This window comes from Aulonocara stuartgranti (genome assembly GCF_965226115.1).
Source record: "Aulonocara stuartgranti genome assembly, chromosome: 17".
In the NCBI taxonomy this organism is placed as follows: Eukaryota; Metazoa; Chordata; class Actinopteri; order Cichliformes; family Cichlidae; genus Aulonocara; species Aulonocara stuartgranti.
Window position 1 is genome coordinate 4,380,159 of NC_138953.1, and position 24,862 is coordinate 4,405,020.

Genomic DNA, 24,862 nt, shown 5'->3' on the forward strand with positions numbered 1-24,862 from the left:
ACAAGACACTTTGATTTCTCAGATCGAAACCACTGACACATCCCACATTCTTCTAGAAGACAGATCATTATAATATACATCCTCATGTGTCAGTCCCAGGAGCAAAAGAGAGAAACATAGAGTGGGTGTGCACACACATACACCTCCCACAATCGTGGCACAATGCAGAGACTGATCGATATGTGCACTGCTATACGGGCCTACAGGCATGGAGTGGGAGCTGTCGGGGTAATTAATGTCGCTCTCTCAGGGTGTATCGTTCCCACAGCCAGCAGCCCAGATCTGAATGTGGGTCAAAACGCACACATGCAGATTCGCAAATACACATAATTGAACAGCTAGTTGTTCCAGATGAAGGACACTGGAATTGAATGCAGGTCAAACGGGAAATAGAAAAGAGCCTAAAAGCATCACAGGCATTTCCCGGCAAAGATGGGTGAGAAGTGCTCAATACTGCAGAGCTATTTCCCTTTCAACAATGCAAACTGTCTTTCTAATTTCATAATCAGAAATTTTTAACTTTCATATAGGCAGAGCTCTAATATTATTGAATGGTGATAATAACTGAAATGATTTATGCTGGATTTCTAGTTGTGTAATTGCTTGTTTTTTATGCTTTTGTATTCGATTTGGGAGAAGAAAAAAAAAGGCGAAACTCTAGGACAATAGTGTACCTAAGATCAGGTCACTGTTTTCAGGGTAACAGCAGGGCAGTGTGTTCCTGGTGCATTAGATTAAAATACCCTTGAGCTTGTGTCTGCTTAAACACAGTCAGTCCATAATACTTATTTTCAAGGGCATGTCTCTTATCTTCCACTTTCAGCAACGTGTCTCAACCGTATTCAAATAACTTGACAGGAACAACCACAGTTTGGTAAAAGTCAAGAGTTCTTTGGAGGTTATTTTAAGGGATTTAACTCAGTTTCATAATGTTTGTATTCCAACTTTGTTCCACAGTGCTTTCACATCAGCAAAAACGTGGCACAAGCTGAAGTAAAGGCGCTGACTGTAGCAGAGAAGCCATTTCTTTCACACTTATATGAAGTCAAAGGCCGGTTGATGGTAAATGCACCTCTACTCCTTTAAAGGGAAGCCTCATTGTATAGCTACAGTGTATTGTGAGCAGGTTTGGGGTGACATGAATATGTTGTGTACAGGTCTTGCATTATACCTGCAATGATCCATACTGTTTTCATTGGGATTTAGGGCGATTTCGAGGATGCATTATTTCATCCTTTAATCTACAGTTCGCTTTCTATCGCTGGTGACATTCTGGCTGCCGATGCCTGAGCCACGTTATGTAAACAAACATACCGTGAAATAAGATATTGTTTGAGGCGCAAAAACAACACGTATAATCGTGCTGGATAAAGAGTAATATATGAATTACAGTAAGAGTCTGGCTGTATTATTCTCCAGCTGCCGTTTCCTCTGTTTTGCCATTTCCAATGGCCACCATTCAGACTTCGTCTTTTGTCGCCGGGCGAAGCCTAGCCTCCTGCTTGTTCATTAAGCGTTACCTGAAAGTGACCCATCAACGAATTTACCTGAAAATGGTGAATTCCGTCGTTTTCAAGCCGACCCTCCGGAGCTGCCAGGCCCGGATGCCCTCCTCCGCTTTACCCGCCCACTGAAGTAGCCTGAAACACAGCTCCGTCTGTGCTCGGGTTGTGCTCCACACGCTCCGCCAGAGAAAGAAATATCCTCCGAAACAAGCAGAAGGGTGTGCGAGTGTGCGGGCGAACAGACACAGACCGAAACCCGAAAAAGTCGTCTGTTTCGGCAGCGGAGACAGTTTAAAGAGGCTGGAGGATGTCGAGTGCGGAGACGGGAGGGGTGCGAGCATGTAAGGTAGATTACGATAATGGCACTTCCGCTGACATTTCAAAACAAAGGTCTGTTCTATTGCAATTTCCAAAATAAAAGCCACTGTGATGTCTATCTGGTCAGTGTGCAAACTAAAAGCTGTTTTTTTTGTACAGACATCTTCCACATCATAGACTTGAAAAACGTAAAGAAAAACGTCTAGATAGACGCATACACCAAAAACTATACATACATACATACTGCATATTATACATTCTAAGTGCTATTTTGTGTGCCTTTTTGTTTGTTAGCTCGTAGGTAAAACTAGAAGTTAAGTACAGTATAGTTTGTCAAAGTTGGGAAATAGATAAAATAAGAAACAGCTGCAGGTTTTGTTAGCATACCGTTCCTTTTCATTTGTAACTCATCACTATAACAATGCAACACTGTCCATTTCAGTCTTTAAATGAGTAGATCGATTATTTCATCGATTCAACTTCTATTACAAAATAGTCTGTGTTTGTTGAAGATGCCAAAAATGATGGAATGGTTAAATAGCGCTCAGGGTTTCAACAGCTTCGAAATTAGCATAAATTATAAAGCTGATGAGAATAATTATTGTTGTGTGGCGCCCCCCTGCTGGATAAAACTTTAATTACTAGTGATGCTGGAAATAATCCTTATGAAATCCCGTTGTTTGCAATAAATAACGTTCACTAACAGCTGAAAAGGTTTGCTAAAGGGATAAAAATGCTTGAACTCTACAATAGAGTTTTGATTTTTCTTTACCCGTTTACACCATTAGCATTTTTGCGATATTCCTGCTATTTTTAAAGGATCCGTTCATCTAGTCACAGGAGGGGAAATATAATTTCCCTTACAAATCATTGAAGTATTTTTGATTCTATTAAACTTGTTACGGCGTTGTGATAATGACTGGGCTGTGTTTTAACGGATCCATAAACGACTGTAGGTGTTTTGCATAACAGCACATTCACAGAGCGTGTCATCATGCTAGCCTTTGCCCCAGTCAGCGGAGGTACGTAAAGTACAACAACTAGTGATGGGATTTCCGGCTCTTTTTAGAGAGCCGGCTCTTTCGGTTCGACTCACTAAAAAGAGCCGGCTCTTTCGGCTCCGAACCGGCTCTTCAGGTTGTTTTGTTGCTTTAATTTATTATTAACAATAATATAAAATTATGCACAAAAGGAATTACTAACGTAAAAAAAAAGTGGTTTTATTTGTATATGTTTATATATAAATATATGCGGTGGCCCCTAGAGACAAAACACGTACAAACTCCAAAACACATTTCTAGCATGAACTGAACTTCCAAAGCAGAGCTACTAGATCACTTAAATTACACAATTGAAAGCATGTGTGTATTGTTTGTGTATTTATACACAGGCACTCATATATATTCAAATAATTTAAAAAAAAAGTTCATTTACCTGTTACTACCACACACCAAATCCGGTCGTTGGTACTTGCTGGCTTGTGTAGCCACTAGGTAACAAAAGCTCAACACTGCGCCCAGCATCCTGGAGCACTTCTGTTGTCTTTTGTACGTGTTTTGGAGTTTTTACGTGTTTTGGAGTTTGTACGTGTTTTTACGTGTTTTGGAGTTTGTACGTGCTTCAGAGTTCGTACGTGATTTGAAGTTTGTATGTGCTTTGTCTCTAGGGGCCACTGTAAATATACTTTTATTTATTCACTCCACATAAAATGTAATAAATAAATCATATAATACAAAAATCAACTATTCACATTTCAACTTTTAACTATTTAAATTTTCAGCTTTTTCCTTTTACAAATTTAAAGTGAAAACAACACAAAACACTGCAAACCACAACACAATTAAATATAAATTATAATATGAAAACAAAAAGAAGATGCATATTCTCTGTCATATGGACCTGCATGAATAAATTTTCTGAATCCTTTATCATCTGCAACCGAAAATAGTTGTGGATGATTACTATACCTTTCTAATGTGACGTTGTTGTCCCTGGCTCTCTTTCTCTTTCTCTCTCTCTCCCTCTGGCTCTGTTCCTGTGCTACTGAGTGTAACTACCGCCCCTCCCCCCTCTGCCCAGCATAAAGCACAAGGCTCAGGTGCGAAGTGAAGCGGAAAAAAAGTGCGAGAGAGAGAGAGAGAGGGTGAGAGAAAGAAAAAAAACCCCACATGACGGCTCGCGATAAGGAGCCGGCTCGCGTCGTTCACGTCAAAGAGCCGGCTCTAAGAGCCATTTCGTTCGCGAACGACCCATCACTAACAACAACCCACTTCTCCACTACTTTTACAGAGGACACGACGCACTGCTACTTGACAGAAAATGTCTCGTCCTCTGGAGAGACTCCGAGTCATTATCAACCATCTTGACAGACATCCTGCGGGGATTGTATCTTTTTTAATTCGTATTTGCGATAAATCGGCTCGTTGGAGGCTCTTAGCCTATAGCGAAGCAGTGAGCGCCCGATAACACTGATACTCCGCTACTGGGAACCCGCGGTGGACTGCAGGCCTCCCGGAGAATACTGACATAAGGACAGGAGCTGAATGCCTGTAACTATTCTTGCGCTGTTAACACCGCTAGTTATTTTCGTGTTCGCCGTTGTTTCTCTACAAGTGTGTTTGTTTGGACTGCATATCATTTGCAATAAACGTTTTTAATGCTAGCTAGCTGGAGACATTTATAACTGTTACTTAGGGCTCGGAAACGACTGTTATTGGATTATTGTCTATATCAACCTGTTAAATAATAGGTGTAATCTGTTAGGTCTATCTGTAGATAGGTCAACTTAAAGATAAGCTAGTTACAAATTTATACATGTGATTTGTTTTTTTAAAAAGTGTTGTCGGTTTCCCTGGTTTTAATATGGAGCACCAATGCAGATTTTCACATAAAAGACATTTTCACATATTTTGGCAGAAAGGCAGAATGTTTCACTGTAAAATCTTGGAAATGATCTGAAATCTATAAATCATAATCTCTCGCTGCTGTATAGCAGACATTTCCCCCGTGTTTTTTGTTTTTGTTATCCTTGACTGATTTGCTGAAGAGAGCTGCACCCACGTCTGCTGAAACCGTCAGCTACGGTCACCCACAGAGACTGAGGTAAGGACACACCTAAGCTCCGCGTCGGGCTAAAGGTTTTTATGCACTCAGCAATCATGTTTATCGTTCACCTTTCCCACAGTTTCTTCTATTGATCAGGTCCACAGTGTCCCACTTTTCTGCTCTCCATGTGTAATAGCAAGTGGTGCCACAGTGCCATTGGCTCAAAAGGCAAGGCAAGCTTTTTTATTTTTTTATTTTTTTCAATTTGGCAGGTATACTTTGGATAATGACCTGCTGACCCCGGAACAGCGGCTCTTCTATGAGGAAAATGGCTTCCTTCTCATCAGAAATCTGGTGTCCAAGCAGGACATCGACAGGTTCAGGTAACATCAGACACTTGGCAATAAATAATAAATGAAATAAGTACTTTTTAAAAAGCACAAACACATAAAATAATTATTTTTACTTGAATAGGTTACAGTTCAAAATATTGATTATTTATTTTATGCCAGCCTTTGGCAGATCCCCCATCATTTCAATCAGTTTTAGCTTTCATCCCCTTTGAGCTAGCTTTCTTCTGATTGGCTGGCCCTCGTACAGAAGGTAGACAAGGATACCTGATCTTTCATAAGCAGGAAAACTAAATATTTACAGCGGTCCAAAGGCTGATCGTTTTATCTCTTGGAGATTATTCATACATGCACTGTACTCAGTATGTGAAAGTTTGGCCATAGGAAAATCTACCAATTTTACAGTGACTGTTTAAGGAACACTTTAATCAGAGTGTAGAATCAAGTCAGTTAAACTTATGGGATATTGATCTGGTCATTTAATTAGCAGAGGGGTTGTTATTCCATTTCAGCTGTTTTGGTGTTAATGAAATTAACAACAGGTGTACTAGAGGAGCAACAGTGAGACAACTCCCAAAACAGGCACAGTTTTACAGCTGGAGGACAGTGACATTTTACCTGCTCATCTGACTGTTTTTATTACACTAGTTTTGCATTTGGCTAGGGTCAGTGTCACTACTGGCAGCATGAGGGGAGACCCTACAGATCTTGCATAGGTAGTTTAACTCCTCCAAGATGGAACATCAATACATGCCATTGCCTGAAGTTTTGCAGTCCAGTACAGTCTCAAGATCATGGTAGAGATTTCAACAGACAGACAGTTACTCTAGGAGAGCTGGACAGGGCTGTAGAAGGTCCTTAACCCATCAGCAGGACCAGTATCTGCTCATTGTCTGCAAGGAAGAACAGGTTGAGCACTCCCAGAGCCACAAATGACCTCCAGCTGTTTACTGGTGTGAATGTCTCTGACTAAAGTATCAGAAATGTGACTTTATGAGGGCGGACCAATGTCCTCTAGTGGGCCCTGCACTCACTGCTCACTGCTTGGCATTTGTCATAAGATACCAGAATTGTCAGGTCCACCACTGGCACCCTTTTTTTTCACAGAGGAGAGCAGGTTCACTCTGAGCACATGTGACAGACGTGAAAGGCTCTGGCGAATCCGTGAAGAACATTACGCTGCCTGTAACATTGTTTAGCATGACCGGTTTGGTGGTGAGTCAGTAATAGTCTTTGGAGGCAAATCCATGAAGGGACACAGACCTACAGGCTTGGCAACAGCATCCTTGAAATCCTTGGACTCAGTCTCAGACCCTACATTGGTGCAGCAAGTCCTGGGTTTGTCCTGGTGAATGACAGTGCACAGCTTCATGTGGTGAGAGTGCACAGTCAGTTCCTGGAGGATGTAGTAGTTGATGCCATTGACTGACCTCCATACTCACCTTACCTAAACCTAACAGAACATCTGTGAGACATGTTTCCGTCCTGACTGTTGTGTGTGTGTGTTTTGGTGCCTCCTTCAGGGGGGAGTTTGAACGGATCTGTCGACAGGAAATAAAGGTTCCCGGTCTGGTGGTGATGAGGGACGTGGCTATAGCAAAGTCCGAGTTTGTCCCAGATCAGAGAGCTGTCTCAAAAGTGCAGGACTTTCAGGAGGATCCTGAGCTGTTCCGGTACTGCTCTCTACCAAAGGTACTGGAACGCCACATACAAACAAAGACAATACACACAGCAGTAGGGTTTTTCGTAGGGCTGGGCCATATTATACCCTTTACAGTAATACCGGTACAATGTTATGCAACAATAAGAAAATAAAATATTGCAATAGAATATGGGTAAAACGCGCATGCGCAGTGCCTTTGTTTTCATATGCACATGGCCGAAAAAGCATGGCGGCAACGGAGAATGAGGCATCCATGAAAGCAGAATTTATTGAATTTAACAGAGTTAGAAATTAGCGGAAGTTAGCTCACTAGTTTCGCTAGTTACCTAAACATGATATAGCATGTTCTGACTGAGAGATTTCTGAAAAAATTAAAACGTACAGCTCTGCTATCACTTCCAACATAAATGAGGACAGAAAACTAAACAGCAGTGACATTTGTAGTGACACAGCTATGTTAGCATAACATAACCACTGAAACTGGAGGATGGACGCTAAGTTTTTTTCCACTCGATAAAAGTTAACGTGAAGGTTCCTGATGGTTAGGGACAAATGCAATCGCATGGCAGGATGCTCTAAATCAGGGGTGGGCAATTCCAGGCCCCGAGGGCTGGTGTCCTGCAGGTTTTAGATCTCACCTTGGATCAACACACCTGAATCAGATGATTAGTTCATTACCAGGCCTCTGGAGAACTTCAGGACATGTTGAGGAGCTAATTTAGCCATTTAAATCAGCTGTGTTGGTTCAAGGACACATCTAAAACCTGCAGGGACACCGGCCCTCGGGACCTGGAATTGCCCACCCCTGCTCTAAATGGACCAAACTTCAGTCAGGAAAACAACTGAGATAATCCATCCACAATACGAGGTTAGTCATTAATATACTGCAACAACATGGGAATAGAGCAGCTGCCAGAGAGTTCAATGAATCAATGGTACGGAAGTGGGGGAAGCAAGAAGTTGGATAAATCTGACTGTTTTGTCAAAGGATGGTTGTTTTTTCTGTGTTAATTGCCAAATTAATTCTGATAAAAAGGGTTTGGTGCCTCACAGAGGTGCTATCAGTAATCACACAGGTGATAAAGCAGAAAACATTACATGGACTTCAATCATTAATCTGGATGTCTAAATGTTTTTCACAAACAAAAAAATGAATAGGCATTGAATTTGTTTCTTTTAATAAACAATGAAATAAGTCAAGCCTGAAGACTATCAGAACAAAAATTTTTGCTTTTCTTTATCAGATCCTGAAGTATGTTGAGTGTTTCATTGGACCGAACATCATGGCAATGCACACAATGCTGATCAACAAACCTCCTGATGCAGGTATTTCAATTCTCACTAAAATGTTTGGCCCACAAAGTCACAAATACTTAATACTTATTTGGATGCTGCGTACTTCTTGGGTTTACTCTTAAACTCAGTATTTTTAGGTACGTGACTCTTTTTAGGACAAGTATTGTGCAGATAAATAATAACCAATGTAATAACTGGACGTGTCCCTTAGTTTTGTCTCCCTCTTGTGGCAGTGATCATAATTACATCAACACTCTTGATGTGTGCTTGATTGTTATTAGCTTTTCTTTTTAGACTGTGCTAGTAATCTTCCCTCTGAATGGCCAGTTCTTTATCTATCTGAAGCATCAATCCATTTCTTAAGCTCAAACATAACATAGAGTATCTTTAAGGTGTGATTTGTGTGAAGAAAATAAAATGAAAACGAGTTTGGGACCGTAATGTCTAACGTGTCTTCTGTCATTCCAGGTAAGAAGACGTCCCGTCACCCGATGCATCAGGATCTGCATTACTTTCCCTTTCGACCAGTCGATCGGATCGTCTGTGCGTGGACAGCTATGGAGACTGTGAACAGACAGAACGGCTGCCTGGTCGTCCTGCCAGGATCACACAAGGGCACGCTGCAGGAACATGACTATCCTGAGTGGGAGGTACACACAACACTGTAACAGCTACAGTCATGCCTGCTAGGATGTACACACACAGAGTGTTTAAATAATTGCATGTGTCCTCAGGGCGGGGTGAACAAGATGTACCATGGAGTCCGAGACTATGACCCGGAGCACCCCAGGGTGCACCTAGAAATGGAAAAGGGTGACACAGTCTTCTTCCACCCACTGCTCATCCACGGATCTGGCATGAACCAGACACAGGGCTTCCGCAAGGTACTGCATTACCCAGAGTCCACCTGAGATCCTGATATTTTCTAATGCAAATTAGCTCCATACAACCACATGATTATTTGTGGTATTTCTTTTTGCATACGAGTAATGAGGTGTGATATCTGTGTGTGTTTTCACAGGCCATCTCCTGCCACTATGCCAGCGGTGATTGCTATTACATTGACGTGAAAGGAACCACACAGGAAAACATAGAGAAAGAGGTGAAGGAGATCATAGTGAGGAGGCACGCTGTTGGTGATGAACTCACTTTCAAGGTCAGACACGTACATCCAAGCTTCATTTATCTTATTCTTTCCATTATTACTTTTTGATTAAAAGGAGCCTCTTATGCTTTTCCTTATATTTTTAATCACATAAATACGTTTACAGTTGATTTATCACTAGCTTTAAGCACTGATAGCTCACAATCCCAGAAAGTGTCCACGTTAAAGCTCTGGGCAATGAAAGAGGGAGTAATAACAAAGTTAAACCATAACAAGGAACTGGAAGCAAAGTCAGACACAGGTTGTCAATTACATGTGATGCCCAGGGCAGGAAGCAGGCGCTGTGGTCATGTAGTCCATGCAAGGCTCCTTCAAAATAAAATCTTTTGAAATCAACGTTTCACATTTGTAATCAGCCTTTTTGTAGTCTGCCACATATCATCAATGTTTGTACATATGCACGTAATGATCGCCTGAGCTTTATTCAAACGTCTTAACTTAATGATTTTAATCTATTTATAAAAAGTTAAAATTACAGTGGCATCGTTAGGTAACAACATCCCTGGTCTGTCTCGTTATCGTTTACAAGCCCCCGTTATAAGATCCTGTTATGGGCTACATTTACCTCGAGGTCAGCCTCTGCTTAGCATGTGTGCCAGGAAGCGTGCAACCTGGCGTGTCATTATATATATAAAACAGAAACTGAGCGCAGCAAGATACTCAGTTAATGCATCTTTAGAATGAAGTGTGGCTTAGTGGATGTAATTGCCCTAAACGAGAAAACAACCTGAGAATAAAGACTGTGTAGAAACTTTCCTGCTGAAATTGAATTAAAGTCACATTCTTCCCATTATATGAACAAAACACCCGACAGACATTTCAGGAAATTGGCAACAGAGTCAGACAGAATACAACACATTGGTTTTACTTTATGTAAACACAAAGATAAAAAACATCAAACCTGGCTTACATGTAACCACCATCTGCTAAACCTTTCAAACACGGCTTAAATAAGATTGCTATTATTATGAGCTGGCTCATAATGAGCAGCTGATGTCTGATGAAAAGCTAAAGGAATTTCTGTTCCTGTAAACTCCAAAATTTGCTATTAGAATAACATTAAAACAGAGGAAAATAAAAGGGATTTGTTTTTGTGGCTAACCTCTCCTTCAAATCCGTCTCTCTCACAGGACACCTGGGCAATTCGGGGTCGTCTGGTGCAGGGAGAGAGGATTTCGATGTGAAGACGCTTCTGCGGGGTGATGAAACTGAGCTCAAACTTCGCCATCTCAGCACAGCGGCTGAATGAGAAGCAACAGGCTTTGGATCACTGCAGCAAAGTTTTCGGGTTTTTCTGCTGAGGGCTCTGCAAGGGCTTCAAACAACTCTTATCTAATTTATGCGAAAACAGTCACTGATTTTCTTTCACCTAAATGCACTGGATTAGTCTGCATATAATTCAACATTTAACAGTGTTTTACTGTACAGAGATCCTTCTAAAATCCATCTGTAAAGTTGTTTAGCCAAGTGGGAAAAAAAGAAGACATTAATTACACAAATGAGGATTCTAAATAATAATTGATTTTTGCATAAAGAAAACCGAGTGTGTTACGAGTGACAGAGTGTGAAGTTCAAAAAGGGATTAAGTGGAAAGAAAGATTAATGAAAGTGTTTAAGTGATGTTGCACTTGTGAATTGACACTAACAGAGGCCTTAATCTTGCGGCATTCTGCCTTGTAAATTAATGAGAATGTTTATTTTTGCATCTTTAATGGCATTTTTAATCTTTCAACAGGAGTTTTTGAGCTTCATGTAATAAATGTAGTGTATTTTGCTAATATTAGCAATAAAACTCAGAATTGACTGCTATATAAACAGACTGTGGTTTTGAGTTTCATACACAGAAAGTTTGGGGTTTGTAATAATTTAAGTTCCAGTGACTGGATTAAACCGGACGGTAATCATCCACTCACTCCTACAAAATAGAACTTTCTCTGTTGAGCGCACAAGAAACTTAACTCGAATTCAAGAGGAGAGTCATTTGAGGTGGTTTGTTTTTATCTGATAGTCCCTGTCTGTGTGGAGCTTGCAAGTTCTCCCTGTTCCTGTGTGTGTTGTCTCCTGGTACTCTGGCTTCCTCTCACAGTCCAGATAAATGCTTGTTAGGTTAATTGATTTTAAATTTCTGTGGGTGTTATTGTGTCTGTGCACTTATACTGGTGACCTGTCTAGGGCGTATCCCACCCTTTGCCCTATGATAACTGTGATAGGCTCCAACCCACCCTGAATTAGATAAGTGCTTCTTTTTATGTTCCTGTTATCGCAGTTGCTGTTTTGTCCAGCGGTGAGGCTAATTCAGACTCATTTGCCTGAATCTGTATGACCTTCTAGTTACACAATATTCATAAGCAGCGAAAGACAGTGACATGGCTTTAGTAAAGTCTCCACATAGTGAGAGACTCCAAGTCGTACTAGCTTCTGGAGATCCTGTGTGAAATGTGGAGGTCAAGCAATGACACTGATACCTGAAAACAGAATGGCTCCAAAACACAAGGCATCAAGGAAAAACATATCACGGTCACCAGATTCTTACCTGCAACCTTCTGGTTGTACCTAGGAGAGTGTGATTTGCTTTGAAGATTTAACATGAAGAGTTACGTATAGCCAAACAGGTCTGGTAAACAAGCTGCTCAAGAACTATGTCACTTTGTTGTTGAGGCCTATCTGTTGTGGAGTTAGGCAGCACACCACAAATGTGAGCATCAGCATTTGAACCTGATATAGTTGGATGAAAAGCAGTGCAAGGTAATTAGTAACTGCTTGCCCTCCACTGGAAGAAAGAAAAAGGTTTTGTGAGGCCAGATCTGAAAGTTTTAACTTTGAAAATGGGAGGAAACAGAGTTGTAAAACACTGATGAACTTCTCTGTTTAACATTGAATTAAAGTCAAAGTGGCTGGCACTTGATGATAGTGGCAGTCATATGACTGGAAAAATTAATTAGTTGTTTTTAAAAGCAGCACTGCTAAGAGTGAGTCGACGTGGTTACATTTCAACAAAGCCTTTGTTCAAAAGCATGAAAGTCGAGCTGAACTTTGAGACCGTCATGGTCACTAAAAGCAAGCCTAGAAAAACATATATGTTACATAAGTACATGTTGTCATGCGGAGGAAAATGCAAAAGAGGACACTTAAACCATACCAGCATAAGCACTTTGCAATCATTGCATCCGGTTTTTCTTTTTTCTTTCCCCCTTTCTCTCACCCTCTCTCTCGCACTTTTTCCCCCCTTCACTCCGCACGCGAGCCTTGTGCTTTAGCTGGGATGAGGGGGGAGGGGCGGTAGTTACACTCGCAGTAGCACAGGAACAGAGCAGAAGGGAAAGAGAGAGAGAAAGAGAGCCAGGGACAACAACGTCACATTAGAAAGGTATAGTAATCATCCACAACTATTTTCAGTTGTGGATGATAAAGGATTCAGAAAGTTTATTCATGCAGGTCCATATGACAGAGAATGTGCATCTTCTTTTTGTTTTAGTATTTTAATTTATATTTAATTGTGTTGTGGTTTGCAGTGTTTTGTGTTGTTTCACTTAAAATTTGTTTAAAAGGAAAAAGCTGAAAATTTAAATAGTTAAAAGTTGAAATGTAAATAGTTGGTTTTTGTATTATATGATTTATTTATTACATTTTATGTGGCGTGAATAAATAAAAGTATATTTACGGTGGCCCCTAGCGACAAAGAACGTACAAACTCCAAAACACGTACAAACTCCAAAACACATACAAAACACAACTGCTCCAGGATGCTAGGCGCAGTGTTGAGCTTTTGTTACCTAGTGGTTACACAAGCCAGGAAGTACCAACGACCGGATTTGGTGTGTGGTAGTAACAGGTAAATGAACTTCTTTTTTTTTTTTTATTTGAATATATATGAGTGCTTGTGTATAAATACACAAACAATACACATATGCTTTCAATTATGTAATTTAAGTGATCTAGGTAGCTCTGCTAAGTTCAGTTAACGCTAGAAATATGTTTTGGAGTTTGTACTTGCTTTGTCTCTTGGGGCCACCGCATATATTTATATATAAACATATATAAATAAAACCACGAGTTTTTTTACATTAGTAATTCCTTTTGTGCGTAATTTTTTTATTGTTGTTAATAATATATTAATTAAAGCAACAAAACAACCTGAAGAGCCAGTTGGGAGCCGAAAGAGCCGGCTCTTTTTAGTGAGCCGAGCCAAAAGAGCCGGTTCTCTAAAAAGAGCTGGAAATCCCATCACTGGTATATGCATATATAACCCATATTTACACATGCACACACATGCTGCGTATGCATCTGTAACTATGTGCGTCGTGCAAACAGGTTCTGACTTCTGGCTCATTTTCTGTTTAATGTTTTCTGAGTAGGACTGTTGAGTTTCCTTCAAAGGAAATTTCAGATCACAAACACTCCAGGGTAAAATCTGCAGAGACCAATTTAAATTGCAACTCAAAATTTAAAGAGGAACTATTATTCTCATTTCTATCTCCACATGTTCATTCTTTGACCCTGTTGCAGTACGCTCACATGTTTTGCCGCCAGATTCATGTGCCTGAGGCGAGCATATTAGAGATATTTGTTTCTGTTGACATCATATAGAGCCAAAAAAATAGGAAAAAGGAGCATTAAGCAGGGTGAACCCTGAGCTTTTTTATTTGGCCATGTTTTATATAACCACAATTCCAAAAAAGTTGGGATGAGATGTAAAAACAGAATGCAATGACATGTGGATCTCATAAACCCATATTTTATTCACAGTAGTACACAAAAAACAAATGTTTAAAATGGGATAGTCATGATGGGTATAAAAGGAACATTTTATAGAGGCAGAGTTTCTGTTTCTTCAATCAGCTTTATATTGTAATGTAAAGGACCTACAATAATATAGAGAAAACCTTAGCAATCAGATAACCCCCTTGGTTATTACTTGGTGAGAGTGGGGAGGGAAACAGTGGTTAAGCCTTTTGCAGCATAACTAAGAGGGGATTCAGGGTCACCTGATCCAGCTCTAACGATAAGTTTTTACCACAGTTTTAAAGTAAAGAGGCTGTCTGTCTCCTGAATCTAAACTAAGAGCTGGTTCCACAGAAGAGGGGACTGAAAGATTCTGCCTCTCATTCTACTTTTCAGTAGCTTTAGTAGCCTGGCTTACTACAAGTAAGCCAGCAGTATGAGAGCAAAGTGCTCTATTTGGGTGATACGGTACTATGAGGTCTGTAAGATAAGATGGGGCATGATTATTTAAGACCTTCTGGTCAAAAACAACTCAAAGATTCCTCACAGTGTTACTAGAGAACCAAATTTTCCAGGTCTTTATGTCTTTAAGACATTTCTGCAGTTTAACTAATTGGTGTGTGTTATCTGGCTTCATGGAAAGATAAAGTTGGGTGTCATCTGCATAGCAGTGAAAATGTATGCTATACCTTCTGATGATACTGTCTAAGGGAAGCATGTATAATGTAAACAGAATTGGTTCTAGCACTGAACCCTGTGGAACTCCATAATTAACCTTAGTGTGTCCATTTACATGAACAAATTGGAGTCTATTAGATATATATGATTCAAACCACTGCAGCACATACCTACAGCATGCTCTAATCACTGTAATAAAATATTATGGTCAGCAGTATTGGCCCTAGCAGGACAAGCACAGAGATGACTTGACTATCAAAGGCTAAGAAGATCATTTGTAACCTTCACTAAGGCTGTTTCTGTACTGTGATGCATTCTGAAACCTGAATGAAGCTCCTGAAATAAACCATTCCTCTGCAGTACATAGAAAGAGAAAAATGCACAGTGGGTGGTTTGTTAAGACAACAATTATAAAAGTGCCATTTAGAAAAAGTCTATTATGCTTTATTTCATATGATTTATAGAAAATTTCAGTATTTACCTTTTGCTACAAGCTCCTTAAACTACAAACACAGTTATCTGTAGGAAAAGCAGAGGCTGTATGAACTCATCCACCTAGAGAAACAAAGGGCAACTGACTTGCAGGAAGAGTTTTGATTCCCACGTTCACGAATGTTAGAGCTCCAATGAATCTAAAATAAGGCCTTGATTGGGCTCAGTTGTGGCTCAAAGCATGAAGCTGTTTAAGGTAAGGGATATTCCTATGGGTCAAAGCTTGTGTTTCTGGCTCCCAGTTTTATTATTTAACATCTTCCAGCAGTCACAAAAGTAGCTGGTTTTCTCTGGCTTTTCCTCGGGTTATGTTCCATCCCAACTCCCTCTTTGAAAACTGTGAAGTGATGAGGATTCCATTCACACACTTTAATCAGTGGTATTTACACTGAGTCAGATGATTGTTTTTTTTTCCTAATGTGAAAGTAGTTGTTTGCCAAATCTACACACATTGATCACCAACACCAGAGGTTCTACTGATGTATGCAACAGTTTAGCATCTTTTTGATTTCTGCAGCTCTGGGGCAGTTTAGCCTTCCTGCTGCCATCAACCTTGTTTCTAACCACAGCAGGCAGTTAGCTGCAGAAATTAAAAGCCCAACGTTAGCCACAAAGTTAGCAGTTACTAGCTCCTTTGTGAGATCGGAAAATCAGTATGTGCTGCAAACAACGCAAAGTGGGCAAAACAGAAGTAGGTTTCATAATTTAATTCAGAGATTCAATTCAATTCAATTTTATTTATATAGCGCCAAATCACAACAAAAGTCGCCTCAAGGCGCTTCATAGATACAGAGAAAAACCCAACAATCATATGACCCCCTATGAGCAAGCACTTTGGCGACAGTGGGAAGGAAAAACTCCCTTTTAACAGGAAGAAACCTCCGGCAGAACCAGGCTCAGGGAGGGGCGGGGCCATCTGCTGCAACCGGTTGGGGTGAGAGAAGGAAGACAGGATAAAGACATGCTGTGGAAGAGAGACAGAGGTTAATAACAGATATGATTCAATGCAGAGAGGTCTGTTAATACATAGTGAGTGAGAAAGGTGACTGGAAAGGAAAAACTCAATGCATCATGGGAATCCCCCGGCAGCCTACGTCTATTGCAGCATAACTAAGGGAGGATTCAGGGTCACCTGGTCCAGCCCTAACTATATGCTTTAGCAAAGAGGAAAGTTTTAAGCCTAATCTTAAAAGTAGAGATAGTGTCTGTCTCCCAAATCCAAACTGGAAGCCTGGTTCCATAGAAGAGGGGCCTGAAAACTGAAGGCTCTCCCTCCCATTCTACTTTTAAATACTGTAGGAACAACAAGTAGGCCTGCAGAGCGAGAGCAAAGTGCTCTAATAGGGTGATATGGTACTACAAGGTCATTAAGATAAGATGGGGCCTGATTATTTAAGACCTTGTATGTGAGGAGCAGGATTTTGAATTCAATTCTGGATTTAACACGAAGCCAATGAAGGGAAGCCAAAACAGGAGAAATCTGCTCTCTCTTTCTAGTCCCTGTCAGTACTCTTGCTGCAGCATTTTGGATTAACTGAAGGCTTTTCAGTGAGTTTTTTGGACATCCTGATAATAATGAATTACAGTCGTCCAGACTGGAAGTAATAAATGCATGAACTAGTTTTTCAGCGTCACTCTGAGACAGGGTATTTCTAATTTTAGAGATGTCACGCAAATGTAAGAAAGCAGTCTTACATATTTGTTTAATATGTGCATTGAAGCACATGTCCTGGCCAAAAATGACTCCAAGTTTCCTCACAGCGTTACTGGAGGCCAAGGTAATGCCATCCAGAGTAAGAATCTGGTTAGAGACCATATTTCTAAGATTTTCAGGGCCGAGTACAATAACCTCAGTTTTATCTGAATTAAGAAGCAGAAAGTTAGCGGCCATCCAGGTCTTTATGTCTTTAAGACATTCCTGCAGTTTAACTAATTGGTGTGTGTGATCTGGCTTCATGGACGGATTTACCCACAAAATGCAAGGACTGAATATGCATTATGTGCAGGGCAAAAAACTTTCAGGCACTTCAGAAACTTGCACTGTTGTCCATCGGGAAGGCTTGTGATTGGTTCCAGCAGGCTGACGTGTCTTAAATAACTGTCTTCAGTGAGGGGAAAGTTGCCTCCTGCAGCAGATCTGTACTTTAATGTGCAAAAATGACAACAACACTGCCTGCCAACTACATTAAAAAACCTTTGAAAATGGTATGAGGAGTTTAGTTCAGTTTTAAATGCAAAGGATGGTCACATCAAAAAAGGATTATGATTTTCATTTTCATTTTGTATTAAAAGTATTTTTTAATCTTGATTTCTATTTAGCTGTTCTCTTCTTTTTAGTTCATCTCTCCTCTTTCCCTCCTTGCTTTCTCCGTCATCTCCTCCCCTGGGGAACTGAAATTCCAGCATCTTCCCTCCCTCTGTAAAGCTTCACCTCCTCCTTTCTCCTCCCACTCTCTTCCTCCCTCCACACCTCTCTCTCATCTTCCACCATTCCCTGCTTCATCCTTCTATCCTCACTCACTTGAACTCTGTTAGGTGTGCTGTGAAGTCCAGTGGAGCTTCTGCCTTTTACCTTCAAGATGTCCTGGGCTCGAGTCTTTGTCTTGTCTGTTCTCACCACCCTCTTTGTCATTACCTGTGAGTACCTTGTCTTGGTAGGTGGGGAAAAGAGTGGGGGGAGTGGAAGAGTAACTTTTGGATTCAACATCTTCAGGGTAGAAAAAACAAGAGTAGCTTTGAGGGTACAAAGCACTGATGCATTGTGTTGGGTTGACTGGGGAACAATTTTAAAATATTAAAAATATATTTTTTAATGTATTTTTATTTCTATTTATTTTTTATTTTTTAATATTTTCTCAGTTGGGACAGGCAAGTATGTATGGTTAAATGCTTAGGTTTGGCACCCAAGGTAAAAAAGAGTTTTCTTCCATTTGGCCCCTTTGTGATGGCTGAGGACACAGTAAGGCATGATTTTTATGAGACCAATCACTGAAAAATGTGGTGTGGCTTAGATGCTTATAATAAGAAACTGATCTAATCTGAAGCAAGCTACACTAAACTACAGCACAGAGGAAGACATGACAAATTTGTGAAATGGAATTTTGATTCAAAATCTACATAGTTTGTTTTTTTACACTCAGTGCTGCACAAAACTACCTAATGGAAACATCTGTATTTTTTACATGTCAGATCCTTTGTTAGTTTTGTGCCCCCGGCTATCCACCAGTAAGCTTTTGTTCAAGGAGTACTCACAGTGGAGGGGCTGTATTTGAAGCTGTATTTAAAGATTTGCAGTTAAAGACTTAGAGAATGAAAAGCTCTTCCACATGAAGTGAATATATATATATATATATATATATATATATATATATATATATATATATATATATATGTGTGTGTGTGTGTGTGTGTGTGTATATACATATATATATGTATAGCGCTCAACACAGACAGCATCGTCAGAAGGAAAGTTGATAAAATAAATTAAAAATTTTGTATTGTTCGATACATATGCGTACCGAACCGAAAGCACTGTATCGAACGGTTTAATATCGATACGAATATCGTTGCACCCCTAATATATATATATATATATATATATATGTGTGTGTGTGTGTGTGTGTGTGTGTGTGTGTGTGTGTGTGTGTGTGTGTGTGTGTAAAGCATATATATATATATGTATGAGATAAAATATTTTCCCCTCACCTTTAGTTTTCAGCCTGGTGGAAGGTGCAGCAGTACGGGATGACTCAAAAGCATCAGATGCTAAAGGTATGACTTTTTATCCTTCAAGCTACTTCCAGTAAATTATTCTTTACATTTCTGCTCATGCAGCTGTGAACTTATGACCTCTGACCTTTAGGTGCTGCACAGCAGGTTTTTATGCCCGAGTCAGACGCCTCCAACTTTTTCAAACGCCGCAATCGGCGCTCAGTCCGATACTACGAGTTCCTAGGTATGCTGCACACCATATATTTTACACATCCACTTTAAAACAAAGGCTAGCCACCAAGAGGAAATTGTTTAGGGCTGTCTGCATGTTGTTTTGTAGTCATTTTGGAGGAAGAATGGCTATTTCTGAAAAGCTGAAGAATTGACTGCCTTTGCGCTGTTTGGCTGGTGTGGTCTGGGAGTGGGGAGTGTGTTGATTTATATTCAGTGCTACATGTGGTTTAGTTCTCCTTGGCCCTGCTTGAGTCGCTGATGTGGCCACACTCAATTATGGCACGTTCCATAGATATTCTTTGTGTGACTGTTGGCTTATTCGTTTGTGGTTGGGATTGGAGATGACACAGTTTGTTTTGGCTGCAAGCTGGGACACTTAAAGAGAGTGATACAAACTCAGGCAGGTGTTCCATGCAGAAGCATCTTTCAAATCTAGGTCTCTCACAGACACACACACAAACTGGAGGCTGCAGAAGGAGTCACAGGGTACTCTGGAGCAGGCTCATTCTCTAAGTTTCTTGGTACAGTAAGCTCATTCTTTCATTCTGAGAATTAGTACAATAAACATCATTCACACACCTTAAAACTAACTAAACAGAAACACATTCACTTGCACAAAAGCTCTGAAACCATCAGTCCAACCCAGAAGTTTTTCTTTGTTGATTTATATGTTTTATACTGGAAAAAACTATCAGAGAAGTATGCATGTCCCTGGGCAGACCTCCAGAGACAGGCTGTTTTTCATGACACTTTTTCCCACCCATCGTAGCAGTAACAGACAAACAACCTTTTCTTGGAAAAAAGGTTGATATTGTTACTTGCCAAGTTAGTCAATTTGAACCCTAGTCAGCTATGTGTGTGTGTGTAAAGGACTTTTCTTTGGAGAGAAAAGTAAAGGTGGATGCACAACAACCAATTACACAGGAAAGATTTTATTGAAAGGAAGAAGTCTCTGTGCTCAAAATTACTTAAAAGGCAAAAATTGATTGTTTTATGTATAATATTTCCAACAGATGTTGGATGACTGCTTAACCAGAGCAGCTGTCTGTAGCATTCTACTATTCTTTTCCCTTTCCCCATTTTTGTTTTTCCATTTTTAAATCTGTTAGAGAATACAAGAGGACATTAGACTTTGTTGTCTTAGCGGTATGTTTTTTATGTTTATTATGCTGGAATATCCAGCCATGACCCATCTTCATTTTTCTGGCTGAGGGAAGAAGACTCTTATCCAAGATTTTACTGTACATGGCCCCATCCATTGGCACCTCAATGCAGTGTCATGTAGTCTTAGCAGAAAACCCCCAAAGCATAATAATCCACCTCCGTGCTTGACTTTAGGTCATACTCAGCATTTTCCCTCTCACAGATATGGCAGGTGGAGCTAATGCCAAAGAGCTCGATTTTGGTTTCATCTGACCACAGCACTTTTCCCAAAACTTTCTCTGAAAAATTTAGATGTTCACTGGCAAACTTAACAAAGGCCTTTATCTGTACCTTCTTGAGCTGGGCGCACTGCAAGATTTCAGTCCATTATGGTGTAGTGTGTTACCAATGGTGTTTTTTGTGACTGGTCCCAACTGCCTTCAGATCTTTTGGAAGCTCCCCCATATAGTTTTACGCTGATCCACAAACTTTCTAATGATCATCTTCACCCAATGTAGGATTTTGCATGGAGCTCCAGACCAAGAGTGACTGATGGCCATTTATATTTCATCCATCTCCAAATAATCGCACAAACAGTTGTCACCTTTTCATCAAGCTTTTTGCTGATGGTCTTGTAGCCCATTGCAGCCTTTTGCAGGTCCATGTCCCTTAACAGCTTTTTGGTCTTGCACATGTTGGTGGAGAAGGAACTGATTCTGTGGACAGGTGTAATTGATTGACTGATTGTGGTCTATTTGGCAAATGGGCAAGCAGCAGCCTATCGGTGTCTCTCCATTAAAATGGAACTACTAAAAAAGTCTCTTCATTTCTTCTTAAGTGAGAAAACTTCAAATACAAATTCAGCAAGGCATCAAATATAATTATTTCCCACACTGCAGCTACGGTTGACCTACAGGCACTATGTATGGATTAGAAGTCTTATCTAATCCATAAAGAGCCTACCCTGTACCTGTGCCTGGGATAATGTTCACACAATATTTTAGATGTTTATCCCAATTAGAAGGTAAATAATGGAATAAAATGATTAATCAAAAATGAATAAAAAAGAAAGGTTACAGTAGAATCAGACCATGGAAGTAAAAACTACTAAAACAGTTTTGAACATGTGAAAAAATACAACCTTCTATTTTGACTATTTTGTGAGCAAATAACTCTTTCCATCACCAACAGCTGAGCAGGGGGTGAAAATGGCAGCCGATGAGCGCAGAAGGGAGTACAATGAGGAACAAAGGAACGAATATGAGAACTATGTTGAGGAGGACCGAGACGGTAAGACCTGAATTAACCTGGTTTCTTTAAAGCAGGTTCCTGTGCTCTCCGATTTAACACCATGAAACAAAAATTAAGTTACGGCATCTGGCGATTCTATGACTCCTACTATTAGATATGTTCCCTCAAGTCTACATTTTGCTGAGATTGCACAACAGCACATCAAATTAGGAAATACACAGCAGGGGAAAACATTTTCCTATTATCCTGTTTATAGCGCTAATGAAAACAGGAAAGGAATTTTCAATTAAATACCAAATGCTTACTTAAAGTCATTGTTTCTGTGTGCTGAAGGTGAAATCATCAAAACACAAGTAAAAAAAATGCAAGAACAAATAATCATGAATCATTGTCACTGATTTAACAGAAATAGTAATGGAAACATCAATCTGCTTTGAGACCACTAATGAAGCACTATAACAGAAAAGATAGGCGATATTGCAACAGCCAACTTGAGCTCACTCTTACAGGAAACTGACAATTACTTGAATGTTAGTCACCATGAGAGGCCTCAGTCGAGACCACACTGAGGGACAAAGATTAAGTTTGGATCTTCTGGCACCCACGAGCCGTTGAACCACAGCACAGTGCCTGAGACTCCACACCAAATCAAAGTGTCTATTTGTGGTTGATCCCAAGCTGACAATCTTCCCTGTGGTCGTCTGTCACTTGTGATATAGCTGCATTCACAGTTTCTAAACTAAGAACTGCTAACCATAAAGATGGGACTGGGTTTTATTTGTGAGAGACGGTGTTTGCATGGTTTGGGTCAACAAGTTCTAAAGATAAACAAGGTCTCAACCGAATGCCAACACAGAATTCGTATTTTCATGTCTCGGTCCATTTTTATCACTTTATGCTGCATTTAAAATCAAGTTGGTGAACCATAAAGAATGGAAGAAATATTGCGATACCAAACTTTGAATAATACCTGAATTACTCTGAAGTGAGCACATACATTGCTTTGCTATGGGGCCAACAAATTCTCTATACTGTGCAAAAGATGAGCTATAGTTAATTATGTTATTATTATCAAGTTAGTGTGATTTACTTTTCGCAGCAAGGGTTTCATAAAATTTCACTTTTTGATAGATTTATTGTTAGCTTCTGAAAGCAGTTGAGATTATAGTTAAGAAGAATCAATTGCCTAACTCAGGAATGCAACTTAGAGGTAGCATAAATGTTTTTTACCCCTCACCCATATTAAGCTGATAGCGTATTGTTGTAGTCGTCGTGGGTGGGCGGTGTCTACTCCCAAATTTGTTAATGCAATAACTTGAGAGCAAGCCATCATCGGAGTTTCAAATTGATACCATAGGTGCGCCTAGCATACTAAAAATCTCCGCTGAGTTTAAGAGGTCAGGTTTTCTGAAAATCTTGGGAATGTGGTAACTGGGAAAAAAGCAATGTAGGAATTTTAAAATTCATACCATAGGCGCATCTACTAGGAGGCTAAGGCATAGCAGTCACCAGTATTTGTCCTCATTGTAAATAGGGTCTGTAAAAACTCAGCTTTGCTAACACTAGCCTAGCTAGCTAAGAATTTAAGGCACTGCTAATAATGAAAAGCATTATACTTTAGAGTCACATTTCAGGCTATGTATGGAATATTTCAGTTCTTTTTGTATATGCTAATAGACAGTGGATAGATTGAAACAACCTCCTCTTTATATGACCCACTACAGTCACCTCCACCTGATAGCATCTACTCATCGGTTTTGTTTGATGAACTGCTTCCCGCCAGTACAAAAATAAAATGAGGTGTAAGAGTGAGGATTAAAGTATAGCATTAAAATTGTATGTTGGAAAAAGTTTGCACAGTACTCTGATAAGTCTTGAGCCACCTCAGAAAATAGGAAACAGGTGTAACAAATTATTGAACGTGTAAAAGGAAATGCGCTTTATAGAAGGTAAAAACAGTTTGTCTAACAATTCTAACAGGCTTAAAAATCAATATTTAATGTGACCACCTTTATTCTTTAGTTTAGCCTGAACTCTCTTTGCCAGCTTTCCTGTAACGTCTTATAGTAGTCTTCGGAAATAGTTCTCCAGGCATCTTAAAAGATCTTCCAAAGCTCTGTGTATTTTGGATGTTGGCTGCCTCTTGTTCCATTTGCTGTCAAGATTATCCCACACTGCTTCCTTATCAAGGTCTGAGCTCTGGGAAGGCCAGTTATGATTGATTGTGTTCCCCCATGTAAAATGCAGCCACAAACCATGACTCTGCCGCCATCGTCTTTTACAAATGACTGTTACATATCTCTCCTGACAACAATCCAATTTGGTTTTATTTATATAGCATGATATAGGAAGAACCCTCTGTCAGAGTTGGGACTCAGAGAGGATATCCATGTTCCGCATCAGTTTGCAGTCTAAATTCTACAGACCTGTTGCATCTGATTTTCTTGCCCCAGTGGTTGTGTATTCCTTTCATCAGTCTTTTCCTTCCACAACACCCATGCCAGGCTACAATGTTCCCTATTGTTTTATGGTGTCAATCGCTAGTTCAAACTCGTTTTTTATTTTGTAAACTACAGTAGAGCAGGAATACAATGTGATTATGAATACTGTGCTGTCACAGTGGCTTTCAACATATTTTACATATAGTTTGTTATATGCTTGCTTATTGCATTGCCTTACTTATGATTTTCTTTCTTTTTCCATCTACAGAGGTTAATGAGAGGTCAAGAGAGACAAATGAGCAGTTGCGTGAGTTTCATTACGATGGTCTCTCTCCTCGCTACTACTGGTTCCACTAAGCATCCTCAATCACAGAGAGCTGGGCAACAGCAGCTCTCACTGCCACAACCTTTACCCCGTACTGAAGGTGACAGCCCGACTCTGAGTGCAAGTGGTTTCTGTATTTGTCCCACTTTAATCTACACCTTTTTCTCAACCTGATTTCTGTATACAACTTAAAGAGTGCAATATATGTCTTCATTGTTAAACTGTAAGGATCAACTTTTGTACTGTTGGGCAGAAATTTTGCATGCTTTTTTGGGTTTTTTTATATGTACATTGAAGCTATATAATGTCGTTTCAGCCTGACGTGCTGTATTAGCGGCAAGAAACCAACCTTTTATACACAAATGGTTTTGCCAGATAAGAGTTGTAGCTTAATTTTTCCAACAAACTGTCCTTCATATCCAAGTCACAATGACAAATAAAGATGAATTTCCAATGATGTGCTTTTCCTCACACTTCCACTGTCTGGTATTTTGAGTTTTACTTAAAGGGAGGTAGGCGGTTT

At 39.9% G+C, this 24,862-nt stretch overlaps 3 protein-coding genes across 6 annotated transcripts in view; 2 read left to right on the forward strand and 1 right to left on the reverse strand.

Moving 5' to 3' along the window:
• Positions 1–3,875, reverse strand: part of cdk17 (cyclin dependent kinase 17) — a 56,766-nt gene extending 52,891 nt beyond the window's left edge. The window contains exon 1 of one of the 2 annotated variants that reach the window (XM_082511111.1): positions 3,791–3,875. The gene's annotated coding sequence lies outside the window, so the exon portion shown is untranslated. Of the gene's footprint in view, positions 1–1,547; positions 2,248–3,790 lie in introns of those variants that run through there. The other variant, XM_082511109.1, reaches the window with a different exon arrangement.
• A 158-nt stretch (positions 3,876–4,033) lies between these two features.
• On the forward strand, positions 4,034–11,157 carry phyh (phytanoyl-CoA 2-hydroxylase). 3 transcript variants are annotated; one of them, XM_082511118.1, is made up of 9 exons: positions 4,034–4,208; positions 4,870–4,925; positions 5,141–5,251; positions 6,742–6,910; positions 8,126–8,207; positions 8,646–8,827; positions 8,912–9,061; positions 9,199–9,333; positions 10,473–11,157. In XM_082511118.1, exons 1-9 carry the CDS (start codon positions 4,143–4,145, stop codon positions 10,524–10,526), a joined length of 1,005 nt encoding a protein of 334 aa, XP_082367244.1. In that variant the 5' UTR covers positions 4,034–4,142; the 3' UTR covers positions 10,527–11,157. The 3 variants fall into 3 exon arrangements, with proteins under 3 accessions (XP_082367244.1, XP_082367245.1, XP_082367246.1); XM_082511119.1 differs by lacking the exon at positions 4,034–4,208 and adding an exon at positions 4,232–4,372 and having other exon boundaries at positions 4,816–4,925; XM_082511120.1 differs by lacking the exon at positions 4,034–4,208 and adding an exon at positions 4,232–4,372 and having other exon boundaries at positions 4,819–4,925.
• Positions 11,158–12,670: 1,513 nt separating this feature from the next.
• On the forward strand, positions 12,671–24,796 carry ucmaa (upper zone of growth plate and cartilage matrix associated a). The gene is made up of 6 exons (XM_082511123.1): positions 12,671–12,709; positions 17,770–17,871; positions 18,946–19,005; positions 19,097–19,189; positions 21,514–21,612; positions 24,283–24,796. The coding sequence occupies exons 2-6, from the start codon at positions 17,814–17,816 to the stop codon at positions 24,369–24,371; spliced, it is 399 nt and encodes a 132-aa protein (XP_082367249.1). The 5' UTR covers positions 12,671–12,709; positions 17,770–17,813; the 3' UTR covers positions 24,372–24,796.
• Positions 24,797–24,862: the final 66 nt, after the last annotated feature.